Raw genomic sequence first — 24,739 nt, forward strand, 5'->3', positions numbered from 1 at the left:
AATTGAACTCAGTACCTCACACTTGCCAGGGAGGCGCTGTGCCGCTGAGCTATATTCCCAGCCTCCAATCACAGCCAAATTCTATAATAAAAGTTATTTAAAACATATGGGTTATTTACTTCTGGAATTTTCCATTTAATATTTTCAGATTGCGGTTTACTGTGAATAACGGAAACTGCAGAAAGCAAAACTGCAGAAAAGGGAAGATCATTGTACAAAAGACAGACATCTCTGTGTCAGAGCCATAGTAGCTGCTGGTAATCCCACAGTGCTCCGCAGGGTGGAGCTACACACAAGGAAGAGGAGGTCCCTGGGCTCCAGGCAAGAGAGGCTAGGACCGGGCACCCTGGGGCAGGGTGCACCAGTGCCAGTGCCACTCACCCCATCACAGCCTGCAGAATCCGACTCCAGAGCAGGCTTCCTACCAGAAGCCAGAGCCCCCGCCTTTTTTTCCTGCAGTCTAGGATCAAGCTCAGAACACCCTGGGCACAAACCATACTGTAGAGCCACATTCCCAGCCCACGGAGGCCCTTTTGCAGCAACTCCCAAATATCCATGCAGATCCCAAACCTAGGTCTGGCTGTGACGACAGTGCCAACATTTATTAAGTGCTTACTGTATACACACGCCATCCTCCCAATAACCTGATGAAGCAGGGACTGCACTTACGCATTCAGCGCCCACAGTGCCCTGTCAACAACCTGCCCCACTGTGTGCACCCTACTGTGTGTCCTTTGCCTTTTTTTTCTTCCCATGCAGGGGATTGAACCAGGAGTGCCTTACCATGGAGCTCCATCCCTGGCCCTTTTCATTTTTTGAGACAAGGTCTCACTAAACTGCCCAAACTGGCTTCGAACTTGTGATCTTCTGCCTCCCAAGTGCTAGGATTGCAGGTGTGTGCCCCTATGCCTGGTGAAATATTTTTTCTTTTTCTTTTTTCTGCAGTGCTGGGGATGGAGCCCAGGATGCCATGATGCACGTGTGCGAGTGCTGTACCCCTGGGCTACACCTCAGTCCTCTACCTTCATTTCCAGTTCAGCAACATAGCCAGGAGTCTGGTGGATTTTTTCCCTGATGCTTCTGTACCAAAAATACCACCTGATGGCTGGAGACTGCCCTGTCTATCATCCCGAAGGCTCGGAGGTCAGAAGTCCTGCCAGCATGGCTGAGTTCTCTGCTAAACCTGTTACAAGCTCAAATAAATGTTGCTACTTGCTATGATCACATTTGGTGCTCGGGGTCTTCCCCCAAGCCATTTCCATTATTGGGAGGGTTCAGTTCCTTGTAGTTACAGGACTGGGTTCCTGGGAGCCTTCCTGCTGGCTGTCGTCATCCAGCTTTTTGTAGCTGCTGTTTGGTTTCTGCACTTGCCCCCTCTCCACTGTTTTTGTTTTGTTTGGTTAGTCTTTTTCCCATATAAGGTCTCACTGTGTTTCCCAGAGTTGCCTTGAACTCATGGGCTTAAGCAACCCTCCTGCCTCAGCTTTCCAAGTAGCCAGAACTAAGGGCTGGGGATTTAGCTTAGCGGCACAGCGCCTGCCTCGCAAGCGCAAGGTCTTGAGTTCAGTTCTTGGTACCGGAAAACAACAACAACAACAAAAACCAAAAAACAAGTAGCCAGAACTATAGGCACACACAACCTCATCCAACTATATCACCCTCCACCTTAGCAATCAGAATCAGCAATCAAATCCTTCTAGTGCTTCAAACCTCTTTCATCACCAGCTGAATAAGGTTCTGCCTATAAAGACTCATGATCACATCAAGCCAACCCAACATAATCAGGGACAGTTTCCCTCCACCAAGTAATACAACTACTCACGGGAGTTTCTCATGGGCACTGGCCCACTGCCATGTCCCATATCTCAAATGTCCTCGGGTGTCCTCTCTCTTATGGGCACTAAGCCCCATCCCCACCTGCTCTGCTCCCCTAGCACACTGGGCCTCACCACCTTCCCCCTCCTCCAGGCGTCCTGCCCCCTCTGCCACCTTATGGGAGCCTACAGATCTTAGTGCTCCCAGGACTCCCCCATCATGCAACACAACTGCAGCCTCTGGAAGGCAAAGTCTAGTTCACTGTCACTTCCTCTAATGCCTAGCTCAGGTTGAACCCTTGATCTGCTTTCTGCTGCTGCACCCAAATCCCTGAGACTGGTAATTTGTAGGTGAAAGGCACTGTAGTAGAAAAATTTAAAACTATAGCTTCATAACTGGGCCATCAGACTCAGCCGGCTTGACTAAACTATGCAGCTGCAACTCAGAGACAACTTGACTCAGCTCTGACCAGCTACACAATGGCCAGCATATGCACATATCTTGTTTTGCTAGCCTGCTTCAAGGACTATCTACCCGGGACAGGGTAGCCCTACACTTAATCTTACCCGCTTGCCCAGACCCTAACTTCTCCCAGACCTTCCCACCTCATGATGAATGGCCCCCTCTGACTAAACCTGCCCCGACACATCTGCCTGACAAAGTGTGACCAAATATCTGTAACCAATTACAGAGTAACCTGTTATCGACTTTGTACTTCCTGCTTACAAAACGTATATAGGTTGCTATTTTACTTTAAGCTGGGGCTTGTGATTTGGACCTAGTTCCCACCAGTCCACCCCCATAATACAAGCTGCCTTCCAACTCCTTGGTGCAAAGTGTTTTCCATCTAGTTTGCTACATATTCTGCAATAGTACGAGAGGGAAAGAGTGCAAGAGCAAAAGGAGGTAAAGCCAGGGATATAGCCCAGGGGCACAGTGCCTGCTTTGCAAGCTCAAGGTCCTGAGTTTGATTCCCGGTACCCCACCAAAAGCAAAGGAGGTAAAGGAAAATGCACAAGAGGGGGTCAAGCTTACTGCTACTGAATTCTTTTTCAAATGCTGGGTACCGAACCTAGGGCTTTGACCCTCACTAGGCAAGGGCTGGGCCATTAGGCTACATCCCCAAACCCAAGGTGAACTTTTTTGTACTGGGAATCAAACTCACGACCTCACGCTTGCCAGGTAGGTGCTGTGCCACTGGGCTGTATCTCTGACCCATCCAAGGTAACTTTTATAGCAAACCACTGTCAAGAGAACTAAACTACTCCCACAGTAACAACACTTTCCATTACTGTACACATCTGAAATCCCAGCACTCTAGAAGGCTGAGGCAGGGGCATCAAGTTTAAGCCCAGCCTGGGCAACTAACAATGCCCTGCCTTGAAGTACATTTTTTTTTTAAATCTTTTTGAGACAAGGTCTCACTATGCAGTTCAGGCTGGTCTTGAACTCGCAACGATCCTCTTCCCTCAGCCTCCCGAGTGCTGGGATTACAGGAGGGCACCACCACGCCTTGAAGCACATTTTTAAGGAAAAATATTTTTTAAGCTGGTGATATAGCTCAGTGCAAAGACTCTGGGCTCCATCTCTAGTAGTGAAACATCTCACTTGGGTTCAGTTTCACAAGTTTCAATCCACCGTCACTTGGCTCCATTACCTTGGACCTGTGGCAGCCGAACGTGAGGTGGTGGACAGTGCTCACCTCACGGCAGCCGTAAAAATAAAAGCAGGACAGGAAGGGGTCGGACTCTCAGTACCCATTTCAAGGGCCGACCCAGGGACCTCGCCTCCTTCCCCGCCCCCGCCCGTGACCTCACTTCCTCCCCAGGCCCCGCCCAGTGACCTCACTTCCTCTCTAGGTCCTGCCCCCTCCTAGGGTGCCGCAGGCTGGCGACGTCTTCTGACCCAGACGTATAAGGGCCAGCCGCGGCCGCAGTGTTTCCAGCAGGAATCCACACTTGAGGGATCCCAGCCGTCCCTCGCAGCCTCACCCGACACTCGAGGAGATGCACTTTCCCACAGGTCCCTCTGGAGTCACCTTCCAGTCCCAGCAGGCCCAGAACAGGCGCTCAGGAACTAGTGCCGGGCGGGAACGGCGCAGCCCCGGCCTCCCGGCCTCCACGGCCGAGCGCCTGGCTCTAGGGGAGACTCTGGCAGCCGGCGCGGGCGCTCAACCTTCGGCCCACGGTGCCACTCTGCCCCTGCCCGCCGGGGTGCCGCCGCCTGGCACTGTTTGAGGACGGGAGCTGGCCCGTGCGGCTCTGCTCGTCTACCAGGGACCCGGATGTCGATTCCAACAGGCCGGAGACTGAAGCAGACATTTCCTGGGCGCAGGAACAGAAAACGTGGCGGTCAGAACTTGCTGAAGCATCCTGTCGCACTGTGGAGGGCGCACGGTGCTGGCAGAAGGGCAGCTTTGCATACACGCGTGAACACACACTCTCACACAATGCCACCAACCTCTACCAGAATGAAAAAAAAAAAGCAAAAAAAAGGAGGCGGAGGTGTGCTCTGGAGACGAGGATCCCTGGGTTTTGAGACCGTAGGAGGAAGCCACTGGCAGAGGGTGACAGATGAAGCAGGTGGCAAGTGCTGCAACCAGAAGCGGCTGCCCAGGAAATGTGGAGGGGACCCGCACACCCAGCAGCCAGGAAGCCAGGAGGCCAGGAGTGCCAGCCAGAGCCGGAACAGCCGTGGCACCACCTCCTTCATCTGCTGGAGAAGCCAGATGAAAACGTGTTTAGGAGAGCTTGGCTTCTGCTTGGCCCGGAAGGAAGCGTGCTTCAGGGCCCAGATCGGGAATCTGAGGCTGAGGGTGGCCCTGTGGCCGCCCGACCTTCAGATAAAGCCGCACCCCATCACTCCTGCTACTGATGCCCATCACCCCCAGGCTGCCTTCCTCAAAGAGGGGCCTTGGGGTCCAAGCCCCTGATACCTGTAACTCTGACCTTATTTGGAATCGGGTCTGTGCAGAGATGATCAAAGTGAGACCATCAGAGTGGGTCCTAGTCCAACAGCACCAGTGTCCTTAGAGAAAAGAGAGGCTGCTCGGTGGTAAAGGGCTGCCTCACTTGCACAGGGCCCTGGGTTTGACTTTCAGCACCACAAATAAAGGAGACAGGGCACCACAGGAAGAGACAGAGAACCCTCGTGTGGTGGCAGGGCAGATGCTACATGTCCACAAACCAAGGAGCACTCAGGACTGGGGACGCCAGAAGCTAAAAAACGGCAGCGCACAGATTCTCTCCCGAGCCGTCAGAGACAGCATGCCCTGCCGACACCTGGACTCTGATTTTGGACTTGCAACTTCCAGAACTATGAAATAGCCAGCTTCCGTTATTGGAACCTCACAGTTCATAGTACTTTGTTATGGTAGCGACCGGAAATGCATACATCCAGGCTCTGCTTCCTTTCAACCCATTGCCTTTACCCGCTCCACCCATCATCACAAAGAAAAGGGGGAACAGGCTGTTATGGCTTATATCTAGATGTCCCCCCAAAGCCTTATAGCGCATGCATCCCTAGGCAGGGCTTCATTGGTAGAAGTCTGTGCTTTTCATGGTTTCCGGAGAGCTTACCTTGGGCCTCCAGAAACCTACGACGCCTTTGCCTTCTTGTTCCGGGCTGGGGTTCCGGAGGAGAACTTCACCTTCTCTGGCCTGCTCCCCTCCTTCCAGGAATTTCACCCTTCTACCCTCTGCCTTGTTACTGAAGCATCGTAGGTTCATGGATCTAACAAGTGCACACTCTGCCGAGAATCCTCACAGGGGAGCCAAGGCCTCTGCGAAGAGGGCGGGAGGGTTACGGGAAGTCTCTGTACTTGCCCTGCAATTCTGTTGTCAACCTATGTCATGGCTGTGTCTAGCTGTCCCCCAAAGCCTCACGTGCTCATAAGCGAGGCTTTTCACAGGAGGCTGGGTCTAGTGTGTGATGCTGAGATCAGGGTTTGTGATCACTAAATTAGTCCACTGTTTGGTTGAACATCGCTCTGGGCAGGATTTCAGGGTGCCCCATCCTGGGTGTATGTGCCACTCACCCTAAGTAGGGACAACCTGGATGGAATATAAGGGACAGAAAGAGGGTTGTTGCTTGCCACTTTTCACTTGCTGGCTGCTTGCTGTCTTCTGCCTGCCCTGCCACACCATTGGTTGTTTCTCCTCTGCCACACTCTTCCTGCCATGCTGCCCCACCTTGGTGCCAGCTAAGTACGGACTGAAACCTCTGCAAACTGTGCGTTGAAGTAAGCCTGTTCTTCCTTAACTTGTGAGTGTTGGGTGTTTTGTCTCAGCAATGAAAAAAAGTTACTAAAACAACCTAATACTGCAAAAAAGTTTTCTTTAAAAGAACCAATTTTAAAAGCCATGCTAGGCCCGGGGATATGGCATAAGCGCCTACCTGGCAAGCATGAGGTCGTGAGTTTGATCCCTGGTACCGCAAAAAAAAAAAAAAAAAAAGCCATGCTGAATTTAAAAATGGGAAAGACTTTCAATAAACATTTCTCTAAACAAAATATTCAAATGACTCACAGCACTTGGGAGGCTGAGGCAAGAGGAGTGCCACAAGCTTGAGGCCAGCCAGGGCTACACAGTGAGTTCAAGTTAGCCTGCGCTACACTGTGAGACCCTGTCTCAAAAAGAAAAAAAATTAAATGACTCAGAGCACATATATATGCTCACTTCCATTAGCCACTAGGGACATGCAAAGCAAAAGCATCCCAAGATGCTCCTTCATAGGGTTACTGCACCGACAATGTCAGGCAGCAAGTGGCACTGGAACCCGGCAGTCTGCTGATGGGAGGGTAACACAGCACAGCCACTTTGGAAAACTGTCAAACACAGTTACCATCCGACCTAGCAATTCTAGTTCTGAAAACCTATGACCACACCAGCACTTGGACGTGAACATTCACAGCAGTGTTATCGCCATGGCCACGTGTGCATCGACTGATGAACAGACAAGATGTGGGCAATGGTATTTCAGAAAGAAGTACTGATGAATGCCACAACACATATGTTCAAAGAGCCTTACACAAGTTCAAAGAGAAAGAAGTCATAAGAGACTACATATTTATATGAGTTTGCTTCTATGAAATAACCAGAACAGAGAAATCTACCAAGATAGAAGTTGCTGGTGTATGCAAGCGCACACCTGCAATCCCAGCACTTGGGAGACCGAAGCAGGAGGATCTGCAGTTGAAGGTCAGGCTGCGCTATTAGCAAGAACCTGTCTTTAAAAAGAAAAGAAGCCAGGTATGGTGGCACACACCTGTAATCTCAGCACTGGAGAGGCTGAGGCAGGAGGATTGCAGCGAGTTCAAGGCCAGCCTGGATTACATAGTGAGTTCAAGGCCAATCTCGTCGGGCGTGGTGGCACACGCCTATAATCCCAGCACTTGGGAGGCTTAGGCAGGAGGATTGTTGTGAGTTCGAGACCAGCCTGGGCTACAAAGTGAGCTCAAGGCCAACCTGAACTGCATATCCAGACCCTGTGTCAAAAAGACAAAAACAAAACAAAAAAAAACAAGGCCAATCTGAACTTAAGAGCGAGACCCTGTCTCAAAACTCAAAACAAACAGAAGTAGATTGGTGATATCTTAGGGCAACAGTGGTGAATTTATGGCACTATTTTTTCTTTTAAGAAAAGGGGTCCAGACCGAGAGCGCGTTCCTTCCCTTGCAGCGGAGTCTGGGAAGGTGATCGGGCGCTCCCAGTCGCCGGGATGCGATCAGATTCACCGCCCCGCACGCTGTCCGGGCCAGGGAGTTGCGGAGTTGGTCCTATTTCCGATCCATCAGGCCCCGCCCACTCTCCCGGCCCCGCCCCCGACCTCAGATTCCCTCCGTGGGGTCGGGGGACTCAAACCCCGCCCCTAACCTGCTCGAGCCCCACAGCGGCCCCGCCCCCAGAGCCAAGACTCCGCCCCCTCGGCTGGTAAGGAGTTGAACGCCAAGGATTGGTTTGCGTCAGAGACCTCCTTTCCTCATTGGTTGCGGCGGCGTACGGCGGCGTTCATCTGGCTGTGTGACCCGGAAGTGATTCCCGAGGCGGCGGGCCGCGTGGGTTGATCTTGTAGGGACCCGGTGGTTGCAGCCGCTGTGATGACCAAAATAAAGGCAGATCCGGATGGGCCTGAGGCTCCGGCGGAGGCGTGCGGCGGGGAGCGCACTTACCATGAGCTGCTGGTCAATCTGAACCCCATCGCGCAGCCCCTGGCATCTCGGCGCCTCACGCGGAAGCTCTACAAGTGCATCAAGAAAGGTGCGGGGGGGCCGGAGTCGGGGTCGGGCCGAGGTCGGGGCCGGGGTCGGGGATCGGGGGCCGGCTGACCACTGTCTTTGCAGCTGTGAAGCAGAAGCAAATCCGGCGCGGGGTGAAGGAGGTTCAGAAATTTGTCAACAAAGGCGAGAAAGGGTAAGAACCTAACCCCGCCAGAGTAGGCAGTTCTGATTGGTGACCAGGATCCTGCGGGGGAGCTCCAAAGTGGAGCACCCCCATATGACCCAGCCCATGCACAGGTAGCGAGGCGGTCGGTAAGCGCCCTTTAGTCCAGAAACCTACGGGAAGTGAGTCCAGAGGGCCGGGACCCTAAGCCCCGCTCTCAGCAAACCCAGCGCGGCCCCTCGGCGCTCCCCCGACCCGCAACAGCTTGGGCCAGATGGTCACACACAGTCACATGTTTGCGTAGAAAGCCTCGAGGAGAACGCAAACTGCAGAGGGGATGACCTCACTACTCTGCTGGCCTGCATCAGAATCCGAGGGTAATACGTCTATTTCCCACTGAGACCCAGCGGTCAGCCTCCCCCACTCCGAGCCCAGCCGTCTGGTACCCCACTGGTGCTCAGGGCGTTTGCCGTGTCCCGGCGAGGCAGACAGAGGAGAACGGATGCTGGGGTTGGAGATGCAGCTGAGTCTTAGCTGGTGGTGGTGAGGATGATGAGGGCGTTTCCCAGAGCGGTCCCGTGTGAAGTAAGCTCCAAAGACACAAGGGTTAATTTGGGAGAAGCAGGTTCTCCCGAGTGGGTCTCGGAGGAGTGGTGGACTTCCGCATGAGCCTTGTTTAGCCACAGTGAGCAGCTTCTCAGAGCTCTCATGGGTCAGATGGCTAAAACCAGGAGGTAACCATATGTACTTCTAGCCAAGTGTGGTATACACACATGTAATTCCACCATTCGGAGAGACTGAGGTAGGAGGACCACAAGTTTGAGCGAGGGCTGGGAATGTAGCTTGGTGTGAAGGCCCTGGGTTCATTCCCTAGTACCACAAAATGATTTTTCTCGCAGTTGAGAAATGGTTTAAGAGTCATGAGTAGGTGTGGGTTAGGAGGCAGTCTGAATTGGCTTTAAAGTCTGGCTGAAGAGGGTGTCAGCCAGGGAGTGTGGACAGGGAGTTAGGACTGGCTTTGGGGGTCAGCGGCAGAATGCCTGCCTAGCATGCAGAAGCCTTGGGTCTGAGCTCCGTACTGCCACAAAAAGCCCCAAGTTTGGTTTTAGACGCGTTCCGAGGCACCTTGGAGACACTAATAGACGATGACTACATGTTTGGCGCTTGGGAGAGAGACCAAGCCGGAGAAAGTAGGCTCGGGAGTGAGTAGTGGCTCCTAGGTTGGACCTGACACCGTGGCTGTGGCTTGGGTTGGCCAGGAAGAACGTACTGAGGGGACAGGGCAGCTGAGGCCAGGCCGGGCGATGGAAGAGGAGGCAGCAGAGTCTACAATGCTGAAGGGAAATTAGGTGTGGAGTTGGGCCTTTGGCAGAGCGTTCCCCTCTTGGGACGGTGTGAGCTTCCTGGCTGGGCACTCCTGCCCTCGGGGTGACACCTCCAGTCTCTAGCTCTGTTGTTTGCTTCCTCCCCATCCGGGATTCCCAAGACCTCCCAGGCTCCCAACCAGCAGCACCTGGTGCCATTCTCTCCACCATGTGATCTCCCCACCCAGGACCTCTCTGGGGTGCCTGGCAAACGTCAGGGGTCCATCAGTGTCACCTCCTAGCAGGAGCCCGTGGGACTGCCCCTTGACCCTCCTCCCTGCATGGTGCCACTTGTCCTGCTTGGTGGCACTCACATGCTGTCAGGAGGTAGGGACCCCCCCAGAAGGCATTTTCCAAACAGCCCTGCACCCTGAGAGGTTGGTGGCCTGTTAGTAACTGGGCTCCTCAGGGAGGGTGCCCCAGAGCCCAGCCCAGAGGTAGCTCTGTAGGACGGAAGGAAGGAAGGAAGGAAGGAGGGAGGGAGGGAAGGAGGAAGGAGGGAGGGAGGGAAGGAGGGAGGAAGGAAAGGAAGGAAGAAGGAAGGAAGAAGGAAGGAAGGAAGGAAAGGAAGGAAGGAAGGAAGGAGCAAGCTAGAAATGAGGACAGTTTCTCTCATTTCAGGATCATGGTTTTGGCAGGAGACACGTTGCCAGTCGAGGTGTACTGCCACCTCCCGGTCATGTGCGAGGACCGAAACTTGCCCTATGTGTATATCCCCTCCAAGACGGTAAGGAGAGGAGCTGGGCCCTGGGAGAGGAGTCTGGGAACTGAAGTGTTAAGAATTCCAGACTCGCGTGTGGGCTGCACTGCTTCGATGTGCACCGTGCCCACGTTCGCTTCCCATAGCTGGGTCTGCTGCTTTTTGTGTGACAGGGTCGCCGTGCATAACGCAGGCTGGCCTTGCGTTCACTTTAGCCCGTGCTGGCCTGGGGCTCCCAGTCCTCCGTCCTCAGCCTCCCGAATAGCTAATGTTTCCTTTTTACAAAACAGGAATCTCCCCTGAACTGTGCAAATGGAAACAGGGATGTGAGCTTGCTTCAAGAACCCAGAGGTTCTGTTAAGTGGGCGCAGACTCAGAGCAGGTATTTTAGGGGCCTGGTCCTTACAGAGGGCCCGGGTCTAGGCACAGGGCATGGGCGAAGGCCGACACTCGGAGGACGCAGCCCTTTCTGGGCTGGAGCCCTTCAGTAGCCACGTGCAAATGTAGGCCTGGTGCTGCTAGACCCTGCGACTTCCAGGCTGGGTTGAGTTTAAATGAGCCAGAGGTGGCGCCCACACCCATAACCCCAGCACTCTGTGAGGCTAAGACAGGAGGATCCCCAGTTCAAGCCAGTCTGGGCAGCTGAGTAACTTAATGGAACCCTGTCTCAAAAAAAAAATTTTTTTAAGGGCTGGCTCAGTGTGAAAGCCCTAGGTTCAGTCCCCAGATTTTAAATGATGGTAACCCTCTCGAAATGTTTCTACACACAACGCCTCCCAGTAGAACACAGCCTGCGTGTCGGGTAGTCCACCAGCCTAGTCCATGTGGGCCACATGGAGTACCCGACACGCAGGCTGCGCCCCTTTGTCCAAACCCTTGCTCTCTGGGTCTCTGCAGGACCTGGGTGCAGCTGCGGGCTCCAAGCGCCCCACCTGTGTGATCATGGTCAAGCCCCACGAGGAGTACCAGGGCGCCTATGACGAGTGCCTGCAAGAGGTGCGGGCCCTGCCGTCACCCCTGTGAAGGACTCCGCAGTAACCCAGGCAGCCATGAAAGCCACTGGACCAGCAGTGGGCCGGCCGCTCACGCTCAGAGCACGTCCCCGACTCCGGGCACAGACTCCCGCAGCGCCAGCACTGTTTCCTGAAGGCAGAGCCGAAGTCCTCTCCATCGGTGCCATTTCCTGTTGAGCTTCAGTGCGGACAGGTCCAGGGGTGTGGGGTGGGGAAGTAAATGCTAAGACTAAAATGTGCCGAGTCTGTGGGTGGCTTTTTGGGGGGTGTAGCAACTGCTGCCAGGGCCAGAGTTGGCACATAGGAAAGAGCGAAAGAACCTTTATCACCAAGTACTCAGTATTGTGCTGGGCACCCTAAGAATACTCAGTACTCTGCTGGCCCCCAGGGCTCCAGCTGCACATCGACTGTTGCCCTCCCGAGCTCTCAACTCTTCATCCCACCCAAGAGAGGTGGGGCTTCGAGCCGAGCCTCACAGACACCTGCAGCCCCTATGTGAGAAACCCCCCGTTCTTCCCTGCACTTAGAAGCCCTGCGGACCGCATGGGAGCAGTTTACCCCTACACGGGGAACTGCACCGGAAATAGGGTCTACACACAAACCCACAGGCTGCACTGTGACCACGTGGCCCGCACAGCACTCAGTACACGTGGCAACCAAACTGCGTAAGGACTCACCTGAAAAGAGCAGGGTGTGAGGGTCAAAAGCCAGTTCGAACCCCACACTTTTACCTTCCTAAACCCCTCTGCTGGCGTCTAGTATGATGTTATACATGCACATGGGAAAGCAACTCGTGCAGGATCTGCCACCCGTCAGATGCTAGGTGACACTGCCGGCCAGGGCTCTGTTAGCAGCAGCCACAGGGCCGTGCCCTGCACCTGTCAAAAGCAGACACGCGGTGCTTGCTTGTACTGAGGTCAGGGCTGGCCGCAGGTAAGGAGGCGGCTATATAGAAGGCTGTATTTGCTCAGTTATAAAACAGTGGCATTCAGCTCTACGCTGTGCTATTTACAGTGGGTAACGGATATGTACAATTGAGGCTGTATAACCTGACCGAGGGCTACAGCAGGACACTCCGGACTGTGGGGCAGGAGTGGACACAAGCCTTGGCCTGGCAGTGAGATGGCCAAGGGCAGGGGTGGAAAAATCTCTGCTTCTGGTGGCCAAGGCCTCTGCTGCTTGGGTTGCTGCTAAGTTAGGGGCAAACGGAAACAAAGAGTAGGAGGGCAGAGGCCAGCAGTCCTTCAACCTAGGGTGGGGTGATGGCGCCTCTTCCCAGGCTTCTGCCCGAGGCTCTGCCCCACGGCGCTGCCCTCAGCCGGCGCTCTGAAAGGAGTCCCAGTCCATGCAGCCCACCGAGCTGGACTGTGGCTCATGGAATAGAAAGCCTTTTCCAGCAAAGTCCTCCAGGCAGGAATCAGAATATGATGCGTTTCCCGTCTGCTGGGTTCTGCTCCATGGGACAGTAGGGACACTTCAGCCTGCAGAAGGAGAAGCAAGAGCGTCTCGGGTGAGCCAGGCCAGGCTGGAACAGGATGAGGGGTGGGGGCAGGGGACTTACTTTCCTCCATTAATGAGCTTGTTGAGTGCGTCTCGGGAGATGACGTGGCCGCAGATGAGCTTGATGGGAGGGTTGGAATCTGAGGTCTGCTGGCGGAGGATGGGACAGGCGAACACGGAATGGTACCAGCACTTCATGCCTAGCTCGATCTCTATCTGCAGAGGCCAACAAAGGTGTGAGTTCCACTTCCTGTCCTGCCCGGCACCTAGCTCTGGCTGGCCCCTCTGGCTGCCAGGCTCGGGCTCAGGCTCACCGGCAACTCGTCCTTGTGACTCCAGACGCCGGTGCACTGCCTCTGCTCGATCACAGCTTTGATGTTCATCAGCACGGGTAGCGCCACACAACCAGAGGCAAAGCTGCAGAACAGACAGCCAGAGCTGGAGTGGCTGGCGCCAGAACCAGCAGAGACAGAAGGACCAGGGCACTGTGCCTTCAGCACAGGACGTGAGACAGGAACTGACAGTGGCCTGAGGTCCAGCCGGTCTCCGTAGATCACTCAGGTCACTCACTCATAAATGCCACATACAGAGTTAGTGTGTCCAACTGTGGAGACCCATTCTAATGTGCCCTCAAATTTAAGAACCTATGGGAAAGACAAAAGGAAGCCCCTGGGCAGATGCCTGCTGAGCCGAACCACTGTAAAGTCTCCTGTGGGGGGACTGTGGTGCATCTGAAAGGCCCCACCTGCAGGACCACCAGCTCGCTCTGCTGTCAGGATAAACCTAACAGTGAGCACCGTGGGCTCAGCTCTCAGGATGACAGCGGGGGAGGGAGCGTCTGCTGGCAGAACCTTGGGTGACAGAACACCGCGTGACACATGGTGGTGCCACACAGGTCACTGGATCAAAGGGCCACTGATGTTCGTGCTGGGAAGTACTGTTCTACGACGTGGATGTCCAGTGACAGGGCAGCCGAGACCAAGTCAGTCTGCCATCTTGGGATGGATCTGGGACTCCGTGGCAGCGACAGCTGTCCACCGTGGGGGTGTGGCTCTGGGCTCAGCCCAAGTGCTCTCTACTCCCTGTGAGGTGCGTGGCAGGCCAGTTCACATCGGGAGCCTACTGCATTTTCATCCGTAGAGTGAGGATAATCAAGACTAACCTACTGGGTTGCCTAGTAAGCTAGGGAGAATATAACTGAGGAGACTTTTAAGCCGAGCCCTAGATCCGTGTTTGACTGCCACTCAAGTCCCCCTAAAGGGAAGTGGGGTCTGAGTGTGGGGCGAGGAAGAGCGTGGCTCAGCAGAGAGGGTCTCAGAAATCCAGGCTGAGGGGCAGGGGAGGCAGGGCCCTCTGTTTGCCACCTATAAAAGCAAGGAATGTCTGTGTGGAAGGATGGCTGGGTCAGGCTGGTCTGGAAGCACCAGTACCTGACGCTGAGGGGGGACTCCACAGAGAGCCCCAGCAGGGAGCAAGCGTCCCGGGTGAAGGTCTCACAGATCTCCGCCCAGTGGCTGCTGTCCAGGAGGTGGCAGTAGGGAGACTTCTCCAGGCCCAGGCGCAGGTACACGAGACTGCCCATCATCACCTGGATCTCTACAAGACAACCAGGGTGCTGCTCAGGGGATGCGGGTTGTCCATTCCCAGGGCGGGAGAGCCATGACGCACAGCACGGAGCCCGGTGAGCCCTTGTCCCGACGCCTGGCCAGACCATGACTGAAATGGCCTCAGGCACACGAATTCTCTGAAACCCACAGGAGGTGGACTTTCCCAGCTGTTTCTGCGCAGCAAGGACAAGCACTGCCAACGTGGGATCAGATGGAACGGGAGTCCCCTTCCTGTCCCCTTCCTGTCCTAAGCGCGTCGAGTGCGCGCCTCAGGTTGGCCCTGAGGTCATTTAACAGCTCTCATCCCCCTGCTGTAGTGGTGCAGATCCCAGGTCTCAGCCTCTCAGGGCAGCAGTCTCCAGCTGAAGCTGGCCATCCCTTGGCTTTTGTGGTATTCATTCGTTCATTCCCGTGGAGCTGAGGACCAAGCCCAGACTCATACATGGGACCAGGCTCTCTACCCTTAATTTTCAAGCAGTAAATATGAGTAAGGTTAGAGAAAAAGTAACGTGTGTTACTCTGATGAGCGTCTTAAAGGCAAGACTCAAAGGCAATCGAAAGAGTGCAGAAGGAGGCCCAGGAGGCAGCCCAAGTGCTGGTACAGAGCCCCCCCTCCCAGGGGCAAGGCGTGCTCTGGGTGTGCTCGCCTGAGCTGGTCTGAGATGACACTAAATGCTGCGGGGAGGTGGAGGCGGCTGACCCTTGGGTTTGGAATTCACCCTGTGCCAAGGCGGGACTGATCAGGGTTCGGGGTGGGGAAGGCAACAGAGCCACTAGTGGTTAAGGCGGGGCGTCAGCGTGATTGCTTTGGGATCTGCCCGGAAGGTGGAAACACCCTGCAGTGTGTGGTGGTCACAGAGGCGTGGCGCTAGAGTCTCTGTCTGTCCCTGCCTCTTCCTCTCTGGCGCTGTCCCCTGCTCTGCTTCCCAGCTCCCACAAGCTGAGCATCTTTGCTTCCCCACACCCTTGAACCATGAGCTAAACTGAACCTTTTCTTTAGGTGGGTGTTGGGTAGCCCGGCAGTAGGAAGGCTGAACAACACAGAATCCCAGGTGGGTGCAGAGCTGCCAGCTCAACGCCTAACCAGACACATCAGACGACTTCTGGGTCCAGCTGCAGCCGCCTTGCATACTGGGCACCTACCCCGCTGGTGCAGCCGGGCAAAGGGCTGGAAGTGCCGGGCGTAGCTGAGTGCCTCCAGTTGCTTCTCGGGGCCCCCGGCCAGGAGGCGGATAAAGTGCAGTCGGTGCAGCTTGAACTCCAGGGAGCTGTTGAGCTCTAGCAGGCGCTGCCTGTGGGAGACGGCCCACCTGGGAAGAAAGGGGCTGGGTGAGTGGAGCTGGAGGGACAGCAGGACCCCTGGCAGAACCCGGACCTGACAGGACGGCGGCCAAGCCCCGAGACAGATGAGGCAGGTCAAGCATATGGAGGAGCTGAGGAGCAGACAAGCCCTGTGTCCCAAAAGGCTGGGGCAGAGGTGTGGCCCACCCCAGCATCCTTACTCCAGGGCAGGGCCTAGGTCCTGTTCGTGTAGAGCTTCCAGGATGCGGTTCAGCTCCAGGAAGGGCTGCTTGAAATCCAAGTCCACACTCAGGGTTGATTCCTGTGGGGATAAAGAGAGTGATCCCACCACTGCAAGCAAGTGTTTCCAAAACTGTGCTATGTACACAGAAAACTCCTGCCAGAGACAGGCTGCACTGAGGCAGATGCTTGAGGAGCCGCACTCTGCCAGCTGCTCTCGTTCCTGTTCTGGGGAGGCAAGGGCCTCACAGTGACTTCAGGACAGACTGCCAACCTGCCCCCACCACCGAAGCACGGGAGAGGGACCCAGGCCGGTGTTAAGCAGCGTCAGTCCCCCTCATTACATCAGGCAGAGTCTCCTTTACTTCAGTGCAGGGTGTCGGTAACGCCCAGCGAGGGTTACGTTGTCATCTCACCAATTCCCTTTTCCATAAAGGAGTCTCAGACCTCAGCCCAGCACCCTGGCGGCACCCAATTCTAACAGGAAATCAGAAGATTTGCTTTTTGTCATACAAAGTTTTTAGGGCTACCTTCTGTTTGATGGCGGGAACACTGCTTTCCCTTCTAACACAGAAAACAGCCAGGTGGGCACTCGGGCAGGTCCCCAGCCAGCCCTCACCTGGCACAGCTCCTCGGCGACGCTGAGCATGCCCTGCTGGTACAGGTGCTCCACGATGGCCGTCTGCAGCGTCTGCTGCTGCTTCTCCCGTGAGTCCCACACCGAGTCAGAGACCACACCACAGATCTCCGCGTCGAAGTTCTGAGGAGGAGGAGGACGCACAGGGCCCTGAGATGCCATGCTCCTGCTTGTTCCTGGCCTTACTGCACGCACCAGCTCCGATGCGCCCCACCCCAGGCCGGCTACTCACCCTGTCGATGGCTTTGCCCACACGGGACACACTGCTGTGGATGTCCTTGTGGTCCGAGGCCAGTTTCTGGACAGTATCTTTGATCTTCCGGCAACACTGGGACATCACCAGGGACAGGGTGGCTGACAGAGGGGTCCCCTGGAGAGCTGCGGGAAAACAGTGGACTCGGGACACCGAGCACAGCACCAGGGGCCCACTTCCACGCAGACTGTGTCTCCGCTTCCTGTTCCAAATGCCTGCTTAGTGAGCAGGACACAGCCCCGGGCGCCAGCGCGGTTCCAGCTTCTGCTGCAGCCCAGCCACGTGCTCACCGCATGACCTGGAAGCAGCCAGGTGAGACAGGCCAGTCTCGGAGATCTCACACCCTCGTCTGTAAAGCTGTAGGCCGCTGTGACATGAAGGCCATTTGGCACTTTCTGGGGGTCAGGTACTTTATTTTAAGATCATTTACTGTATCACACATAGAATTATATGTTTACCTGTCAAGTTAAACAGAGTTACCGTATAGCACAGTAATTCTGCTTCTAAGGAAAGCAAGATCACGTGTCCCCAGGAAAACCTGTACAAGAATATCACAGCAGCAGTATCCCTAACAGCCACAAGGTAGGAACAACTCAAATGTCCGTCACTTACTGGATAAGCAAAATAGGGTCTAGCCATACAACAGAATGCCAGTCAGCATTCACAGACTGTGGCACTCAGCCCGGGCAGCAGGGAAAAACCCTGACAACACCATGCCAACGAGAGAGCGAGTGCGACGGGCCACACAGGTGGCTCCCTTTACCTGAAGGGTCCAGAACAGGTAACTCTACAGACGCACAGAGTAGAAAGTGGCTGCCAGGGCAGGGGAATGTCAATGGGTCTGGTGTCTTGTGGGGATGATAAAAGTATCCTCAAATTAGAAATTACTAACGAATGTACAACTCTGCAAATTTAAAGTCACTGAATTGTGTACTCTAAAAGGATGAGTTTAATGAGCGGTGACTTACAGCTTGAACAAGCAAAAAGACATCGAAACTGTGGGTTCCTCTGGTTGGTTTTTTTTTTTTTTTTTTTTTTGAGACGGTTTTACTATGTAATTTAGACTGGCCTTGCAATCAAAGTGATCTTCCTGCCTCAGCCTTCTCAGTACCAAGATTACAGACGTGTGCCACCACATCAGCTTTCCCTGGTTATGTCTAAGGTAATTTATACATTAAAATAAATAACAGAAGCTGGGCACAGTACTCCTGAGCCCAGCTACTCAGGAGGTTGAGGCAGGGGAAGAAAATGACTTGAGAATGTCCAACCTGGGCAATTTAGTGAGACCGTGTCTTAAAATAAAAACTGGAAAGAGCTGTGGATATAGTTCAGTTCAAGACCCTGGGTTCAGTCCCCAGTACAATGAGTCAATCAGATTTCTGAGACAATGGCATGGTTGAACTGTAGCCATTAGGTGATAATGTTACATCACTATTTCATCTCTTGGTTTTGATAATTATACTGCACTTACAGAAGAGAGGGCCCTTGATCTTAGGAAATACACACTAAAGGGTTAGAGACACCTAAACTTATTGTTCAGATGGCTAAAAAGTAACAACAGAACGCAGGAGAATGATACAGCAAATACTGAGACAGTGCTTGATGGAGTCTGGTGAGGGGTATTTGATTTACTTACACTATTCTCGGAAACTTCTTGTGAATTTGAGATTACCTTAAGGGTAATTAAAATATAAAAACAGAAAAGCAGGGTCTAAGCATGGGGCTCAGTATTGGCTTAGCATGCATCAAGTCCAGGGTTGAATCCCTACCATAATAAGGAAACAAACAAACAACAACAACAACAAAAAAAAAAACAGAAAAAACAAAATGGAAATGGAAACATTTCAGGTAAATTAGTATCTTTCTGTTTTGTTTTTAAACAGGACATCTCACTATGCAGCCCAGGCTGGCCTTGATCTCATGATTCTCAGCTTAAGCCTCTCAAGAGTGCTGGATTTACAGGCGTGTGCTACCATGCCCCGCTTCTGTTGGGCTTTGCTTTGCTTTTTGGTACTGACAATCGAACTCAGGACCTTGCGCTTGCCAGGCAGGCGCTTATGCCGCTGAGCTGTATCTCCAGCCCCTGTTGGGCTTTTCAAGAGCTGAGGCTGCCGGTCTCTCCCTTCTCAGAGTCATAGAGATGCACATAGCAGCATCCTAACCATCATCCTGCCGGGACCCTGCCACCACAGCCTGGGCCTCCACGGCCGCAGGCAAGCCGGCACGGGGCTCTTGGGCAGACACGCACCTGCGCTGGCCAGCTCGGCCCGCAGCTGGCCTACGTAGTGCAGCAGCTCCTCCAGGCTCCGCTCACAGTGCTGCCCGTAGGTCAGGAACTTCTGCAGGACCTTGTCCAGTTCTCTCTCCACACACGCACACTGCTCCATGGCGCCTGAGGAGGGTCAGCCTGAGGAGGGTCAGGAGGGTCAGCCCCTGCGCCAGGGGCAGAGGGATCCCTGACCCTTTATTTCTTCACAGCCCTCTCACCTTTCTGGGTCGTATATGAAGTCGTGGGAAAGCCCTCGCTTCACAGAACATCTGGCCACAGCTCCCCACCAGTCTCCACTAGGTGCCAGGGGAAGACGCGGGCGTAGGAACCATAGTGAGAAAATCAGTTTTCAATTCTTTACACCCTACTATTTTTCTTCATCTCCACCTGCAGTCAGCAGGGTACACAACAAACTAAAACTCCATGCACTGCACGTAGTCCTATCTCGTGTATTTTTGTACTTCACGATGGCCGCATCTCGACTAGTGGAAGTGGTTTTCCATGTGCTGAGAGTAGCCATGAGGGCAGTCCTTGCACGGTAGATGGAAATGCAGCTGTGCTGACCTGATGGGTCTGGCCCGTCTCTCCGGCCCCAGCTTCCCCTCGGCCTCCTGGTGAATGCGTGCCCATGTCCAGCCAGCCCAGACCCCGGCTCTCAGGCCTCCAGGCACTGGTCTCCCCGGTCGCTCTCAGCTCCCCTTTCCACGTGAGCACAGGCGCTGCTGCAGGCAGCTGGCCCTGCCTGCCTTACCTGGTTCCCTCTACCCTCACCTGCACTGGGTGTTGAGCTGAGCGAAGGCCACCTCGCCCACCACACTAGAAGCGCTCTTGCTTCTAGTGTAACACCGTCTTCCCCACCCTGTATCCCGCCCCTGCACCCCCTTTCTGACCCTCCCCACCCAGCTCACTGCCTCCCTGCATGGAGAGCAGCCACTGACATCGATATTGACAATCCTCAGATTGTCAGCAGGAGTCAGTTTTCCTGTGCACCCACCCACAGGACGTGAAAGGCAGGGCTGTTACTCTTCGCTGTCACAGCCTGTTCATCCTCTAAGCAGGCAGAGTAACGACTGGAAGAGAATCCTGGGTCCAAGCAGACCGTGGGCTCCTCCCACCTTCACCAGACTCTTCTTCCCACAGCGAGTCCTGGCCTCATCCTGCAATCACTGTCTCCCTCCCAGGCTGGCCAGGTGACAGGGATATGGCAGCTGGGCCCACTATAGAGCCGTACTTTCTCTCCTTGTGCATGACGAGAGCACATGGACATTCATAATCAGGGCTTTCAGAAGATGTTCCGCCCCCTCGCTCCTGCACAAATGTCTACACCTGGATGAGCGAGCCAGGGGCCACGTGCAACAGGGCCTCCTGTCCAAAGTGTCATCTCACTGCTCTGACCAGCAGCTGCCACTTCACAAGGGCTCGTTATGTGCCAGATACAACTAATGACTTCACACGCATTAACTCACTGACTTAATTCTACAGAAACACACACAAGCTAGGTATGGTGATTAGCCCTGCTCTGCACAGACACTGAAGGATTACGTAGCTGCCCAAGGTCACAGAGCTGGGCGGTGGAGGAGTGGGAGGGAGCCCATGCTGCCCCAAGGCTCCTTCCTTTCAGTACTCCACCTCACAGGCACTCTCAGCACCAGCAGACAAGCGACTGCTTCACCAGCAAGGAAAGCAGCAAATACCTGTGGCTGCAATAAATGTACAGCAACCACCAACGATGACAAGGAACAGGAAGTGAAGTGTGCAGCCTGTGGGAACCTCACGGGAAAGATGGAAGGACGAAAGGTCTGCCCAGAGTCTCTGGGAACCAGAGGCACACTTTACCGGGAACAAACCTGCCCCAGGAAAGGTCGGGATCTGACCAGAGTCAGAGTCTGGCCCTGTCAGATGCCAACTGACACCAGCAGTCAACATCTTGAGACTATTAAAAGACAAGGGAAGAAAATGGACACAGGATTTTCACCCCAGCACTGTTTGCTGTGGCCAGTGGGGAGACGATCAAAATTCAGCACCGTGTGGGGAGGCATGATGGAAGTTCAGGCAGCACTCAGAAACTGCTCCAGACATGTCCAGAGCAACATCAGTAAAATCCCAAAACACGGTCTTGGTAGGGAATGTTTTATTTTATTTTTTTGTATTTTTGAGATAGGGGCTCACTATGCAGTTCAGGCTGGCCTCAGCCTCCCAAGTGCGGGGATTACAGGCTTGCACCACCATGCCTGGCTTAACAGGGAATAAAATGAAGTCTTGGCAGAATAGCAGTTGTGTAAATTAAAAATGTACTCGCACAAAACAAGGCAAACAAAAGATATACAAAATAAAAGGATGTACAATTATCCCCCGGTATCCATGGGAAATTGGTTGGAGGATACCCCTGGATATCAAAATCTACAAGCGTTCAAGTTTCATACAACATAGGATAGGACTTGCTATAACCTACACACACCCTCCTCTATTGTAATTTAAAAGTTTTTAGTGTTAAGAGTGTTTTGGAGCTGGGGATCAATCCTGGGCCTCATGTACCCTAAGCATATGGGTTACCACTGAGCTATACCCCTGGCCAATCCTATGCAGTACTTTTCTTTGCAATACTGAGGATTAAACCCAGGGCCTTTACACACAGCTACCTTCCCAGCACACACATACACCCCTTTTTCTTTTCTTTTTGAAATAGGATCTTGGTAAGTTACTAGGTTGCTCACCCTGGGCTCAAACTTGTGAACCTCCTACCTCAGGCTCTGAGAGTGCTACAATTACAGGCCTGCACCAACAGGGTTTTTTCTGCATATTTTTGACCTAAGGTTGTCTGAATGTAGTGTGATCAATTCAATAAACTCAACTCAATAAAAAATTTAAACCAGGTGTGGTGGTGCATGCTCATAATCCGAGCACTCTGCAAGGCTGAGGCAGGAGGCAAGTTTGAGCTCAGCCTGGGCAACTTCACAAAACTGTCTCAAACTTTTAGGAAAACAGGTGGTAGACGGGGTGGCTGGTGTGGGTGAGAATGTAGCCCGGCAAGAAGATCCTGGTTTGAATCCCCACTACCTAAAAAAATTTTTTAAAATTTTAAAATTAAAACAAGCAACTGGGGCTGTAACAGTTTAGTGGTAGAGTGCTCACCAAAACACAGGATTGACCTCTGGCACCACCGGATTTTTTTTTTTTTTTTTTTGAGATACAACGGCCTCAAACTCAGAGGGAACCTAGGATTGTCTCAGCCTTCTGGATGCTGGAATTACAGATGTAAATCCACTACTGGCTAAAAATAAAGTTTAAAAAAATGATCTGGGAAAACAAGTGCTTGCAGGTATTCCATCCGAAGTGCTGAGGAAAAGAGCCAGGTATGGTGGGCCACACCTGTAATCTCCACTACTCTCAACTGAGAGAAGAGGATCACTCATCAGGCCACCCTGGACAATTTAATGAGACCTTTCAAAATAAGAAGGGATGGGGAAAAGCCAGGCTTGGTGGTATATGCCTATAATCCCAGCACTTGGGAGGCTGAGGCAGGAGGATCACCACGAGTTCAAGGCTCCCCGGGCTACAAAGTGAGTTCTAGACCAGCCTGAACTATGTAGTGAGACCCTATCTCACAAAACCAAAAAGAAAAACAAAGGGATGGGACTATAGCTCAATGGTAGAGTACTTGCCTAGCATGTGAGAGGCCCTGGATTCAATCCCCAGTATGAGGGGAACAAAGTTATCCGAAGAGCACAGGAGCTAACTCAGTTGATTCAGAGGGAGCCACAGTGCAGAAACCAGCCCATCCTCTGTACTAGACACAAGGAAGTGTGAGTGCATTTGTCTTTGACGGATCTCATGAATAATGTAGGGGCCACTGACTGGAATTTCATGTCCATTGGTCCTAAGCCTTCCTCCCTCAAGGTCTCACAGGTACTGAAATGATCCATCAGGGTGATCCCTCCAAAATGAAGATCAGGCCTGGCATAGTGGTGCACACCTGTAATCCCAACACTTTGGAGGCTGAGGTGGGCGGGTCACTGTGAGTTCGAGGCCAGCCTGGGCTACATAGTGAGTTCAAGGCCAGACTTAACTACACAGCGAGCCTGTGACTCAAAACAATCGGCCCTAGCTTGACACACAAGCCCTCTGCAATTACACATTCACTTCCTCTGCACACGACAGATACCGGATTCTAGAGTATCCTCTGTGCTTCTCTGCATGGAGAACATGAGCTGCAGTTTAATCACCAGCTCCCCATGGACGACATCTCCTTGCCTCTCTTGGTCTCACACACCAGTCTGGGGTGCAGACATCAAGCACACCTGAGTCCTCCCCGTGGAAGCAGCATGGTAACTCCCAGCTGGAGTACCATCAGCCCCCACCGACAGCTGCTCAGGGGCTGGAGATCAGTCTTCTCTTTCCTCTCCTTTCAGGGCCCAGGCCCGGGCCTATCTGCTGATTAAATGGTGCCTCTATTCCCGAAACTTGAGCTCAAACCCAAGGGGCAGGCGGGAAGAGCTGGAAGTAAATTTTTTTTGGGGGGGTGGGTCTTTTTGAGACAGGGTCTCGCTATGCAGTTCAAACTGGCCTTGAGCTCACTTTGTAGCCCAGGCTGGTCTCAAACTCGCAACGATTCTCCTGCCTCAGCCTCCCAAGTGCTGGGATTACAGGCGTGTGCCACCATGCCCGGCTCAGGAAGTAAATATTAAGTCCGTAGCAAGGAAGGCACGGGGCATCGCTGCCAGTTTGTAGCATCCGAAGACAAGAGGGTTCCTGGGACTGGGAGCAGGTAAGTTTGCGCAAAACGCTGGCTTCTGTTGGCCCGATTCTCACACTTTAACAGCCCTTCTCTTCCACCTATCAACCTCTGCTCAACCAACACATCACAACCATACGAAAAATAAACCCACACTCCTTTCCAGGACCCACAAAACCGAGACCAGACGGACCCTTGCCTCCCGTCACTGCCCTCACCCTGGCCGCACTAGCCTGCTTCCTGCTCCCTGACCACGCCAGTCCATTTCTGCCTCGGGGCCTCTGCACTGACCCGCCCTCCGCCTGGACACGCGTCCGCCTGTCCCAGGGCTGGGCCCTTCTTACTGGGTCTCCACACAGACCATCTTCTCGGACCCGCTCCTCTGCCCCACTCACGCCGTCACCGATCACACGGCCCTGCCCCTTCCGCACGTCCCTACGTCACGTGTCAGATCCTTCTTTTCCCGTTAAACAAAACTGGAAGGGAAAAGCCCCCCCATTTCCCAGACAGCAGCCCCTACTGGGATTCCACGCGCATCCGCGTGCGAATGACTGGCAAACTCCTACGTACCTGCGAGCACCCTGCTCCGCCGCTGTGCGGAGGCCCTCGCTCCCAAGGTTACCTCGGGCCGGCCGGGCGCGCCGGGGCAACGGGGCCGGGGCCGCGGGGGCTCTTCCGACCCAAGCGTCCTGCGGGTCTCCAGCTCCCAGGCCGACTGGCTTCCGGGGCTTGGCAGGGAGTCTCCGGAGACGGCTGGGCCCGGCCGACCGGCTGCCCTCCCCGCCGCACCCCTCACCTCACCGGCCGCGCCCCGAGCCCGCGACTCCCACCGAGTCTCGCAGCTCCGGCTGGCTTCCGGCGCCGCTGTCATCAAAACCGGAAGTCGCCGTGGGGGCGCGCGGCCAGGGCTCGCGCGTGCGCAGTCTCGCGCCGGAGGGGCGTCCGTCC

General features: G+C 54.0%; 2 protein-coding genes across 3 annotated transcripts; one reads left to right on the forward strand and one right to left on the reverse strand.

The window, feature by feature from the left end:
- The first annotated feature begins 7,828 nt into the window (after window positions 1–7,828).
- Window positions 7,829–11,510, forward strand: Nhp2 (NHP2 ribonucleoprotein). The gene is made up of 4 exons (XM_005376038.2): window positions 7,829–8,072; window positions 8,156–8,225; window positions 10,181–10,286; window positions 11,157–11,510. The coding sequence occupies exons 1-4, from the start codon at window positions 7,913–7,915 to the stop codon at window positions 11,280–11,282; spliced, it is 462 nt and encodes a 153-aa protein (XP_005376095.1). The 5' UTR covers window positions 7,829–7,912; the 3' UTR covers window positions 11,283–11,510.
- A 696-nt stretch (window positions 11,511–12,206) lies between these two features.
- On the reverse strand, window positions 12,207–24,451 carry Rmnd5b (required for meiotic nuclear division 5 homolog B). 2 transcript variants are annotated; one of them, XM_013508101.1, is made up of 11 exons: window positions 24,362–24,451; window positions 19,278–19,355; window positions 19,039–19,197; window positions 16,770–16,915; window positions 16,520–16,660; window positions 15,882–15,982; window positions 15,523–15,689; window positions 14,203–14,368; window positions 13,087–13,189; window positions 12,834–12,988; window positions 12,207–12,753 (listed from the first exon to the last, which is right to left on the reverse strand). In XM_013508101.1, exons 3-11 carry the CDS (start codon window positions 19,175–19,177, stop codon window positions 12,690–12,692), a joined length of 1,182 nt encoding a protein of 393 aa, XP_013363555.1. In that variant the 5' UTR covers window positions 19,178–19,197; window positions 19,278–19,355; window positions 24,362–24,451; the 3' UTR covers window positions 12,207–12,689. The 2 variants fall into 2 exon arrangements, with proteins under 2 accessions (XP_013363555.1, XP_005376097.1); XM_005376040.2 differs by lacking the exon at window positions 19,278–19,355.
- Window positions 24,452–24,739: the final 288 nt, after the last annotated feature.

This window comes from Chinchilla lanigera, unplaced genomic scaffold, assembly GCF_000276665.1.
Source record: "Chinchilla lanigera isolate Chin_1 unplaced genomic scaffold, ChiLan1.0 scaffold00007, whole genome shotgun sequence".
Classification (NCBI taxonomy): Eukaryota; Metazoa; Chordata; class Mammalia; order Rodentia; family Chinchillidae; genus Chinchilla; species Chinchilla lanigera.

What these genes read in the sequence shown, in the direction of transcription:
- Rmnd5b (XM_005376040.2), bottom strand. Translation starts at nt 19,177, where the DNA reads ATGGAGCAGTGTGCGTGTGTGGAGAGAGAACTGGACAAGGTCCTGCAG. An exon ending in GGCCGAGCTGGCCAGCGCAG is followed by an intron (nt 16,916 to 19,038) that starts GTGCGTGTCTGC and finishes GTTTTCCCGCAG; the next exon opens with CTCTCCAGGGGACCCCTCTG. An exon ending in TGCCCGGCTGCACCAGCGGG is followed by an intron (nt 14,369 to 15,522) that starts GTAGGTGCCCAG and finishes GTTGTCTTGTAG; the next exon opens with AGATCCAGGTGATGATGGGC.
- Nhp2 (XM_005376038.2), top strand. Translation starts at nt 7,913, where the DNA reads ATGACCAAAATAAAGGCAGATCCGGATGGGCCTGAGGCTCCGGCGGAG. An exon ending in GTCAACAAAGGCGAGAAAGG is followed by an intron (nt 8,226 to 10,180) that starts GTAAGAACCTAA and finishes CTCTCATTTCAG; the next exon opens with GATCATGGTTTTGGCAGGAG. An exon ending in TGTATATCCCCTCCAAGACG is followed by an intron (nt 10,287 to 11,156) that starts GTAAGGAGAGGA and finishes GGGTCTCTGCAG; the next exon opens with GACCTGGGTGCAGCTGCGGG.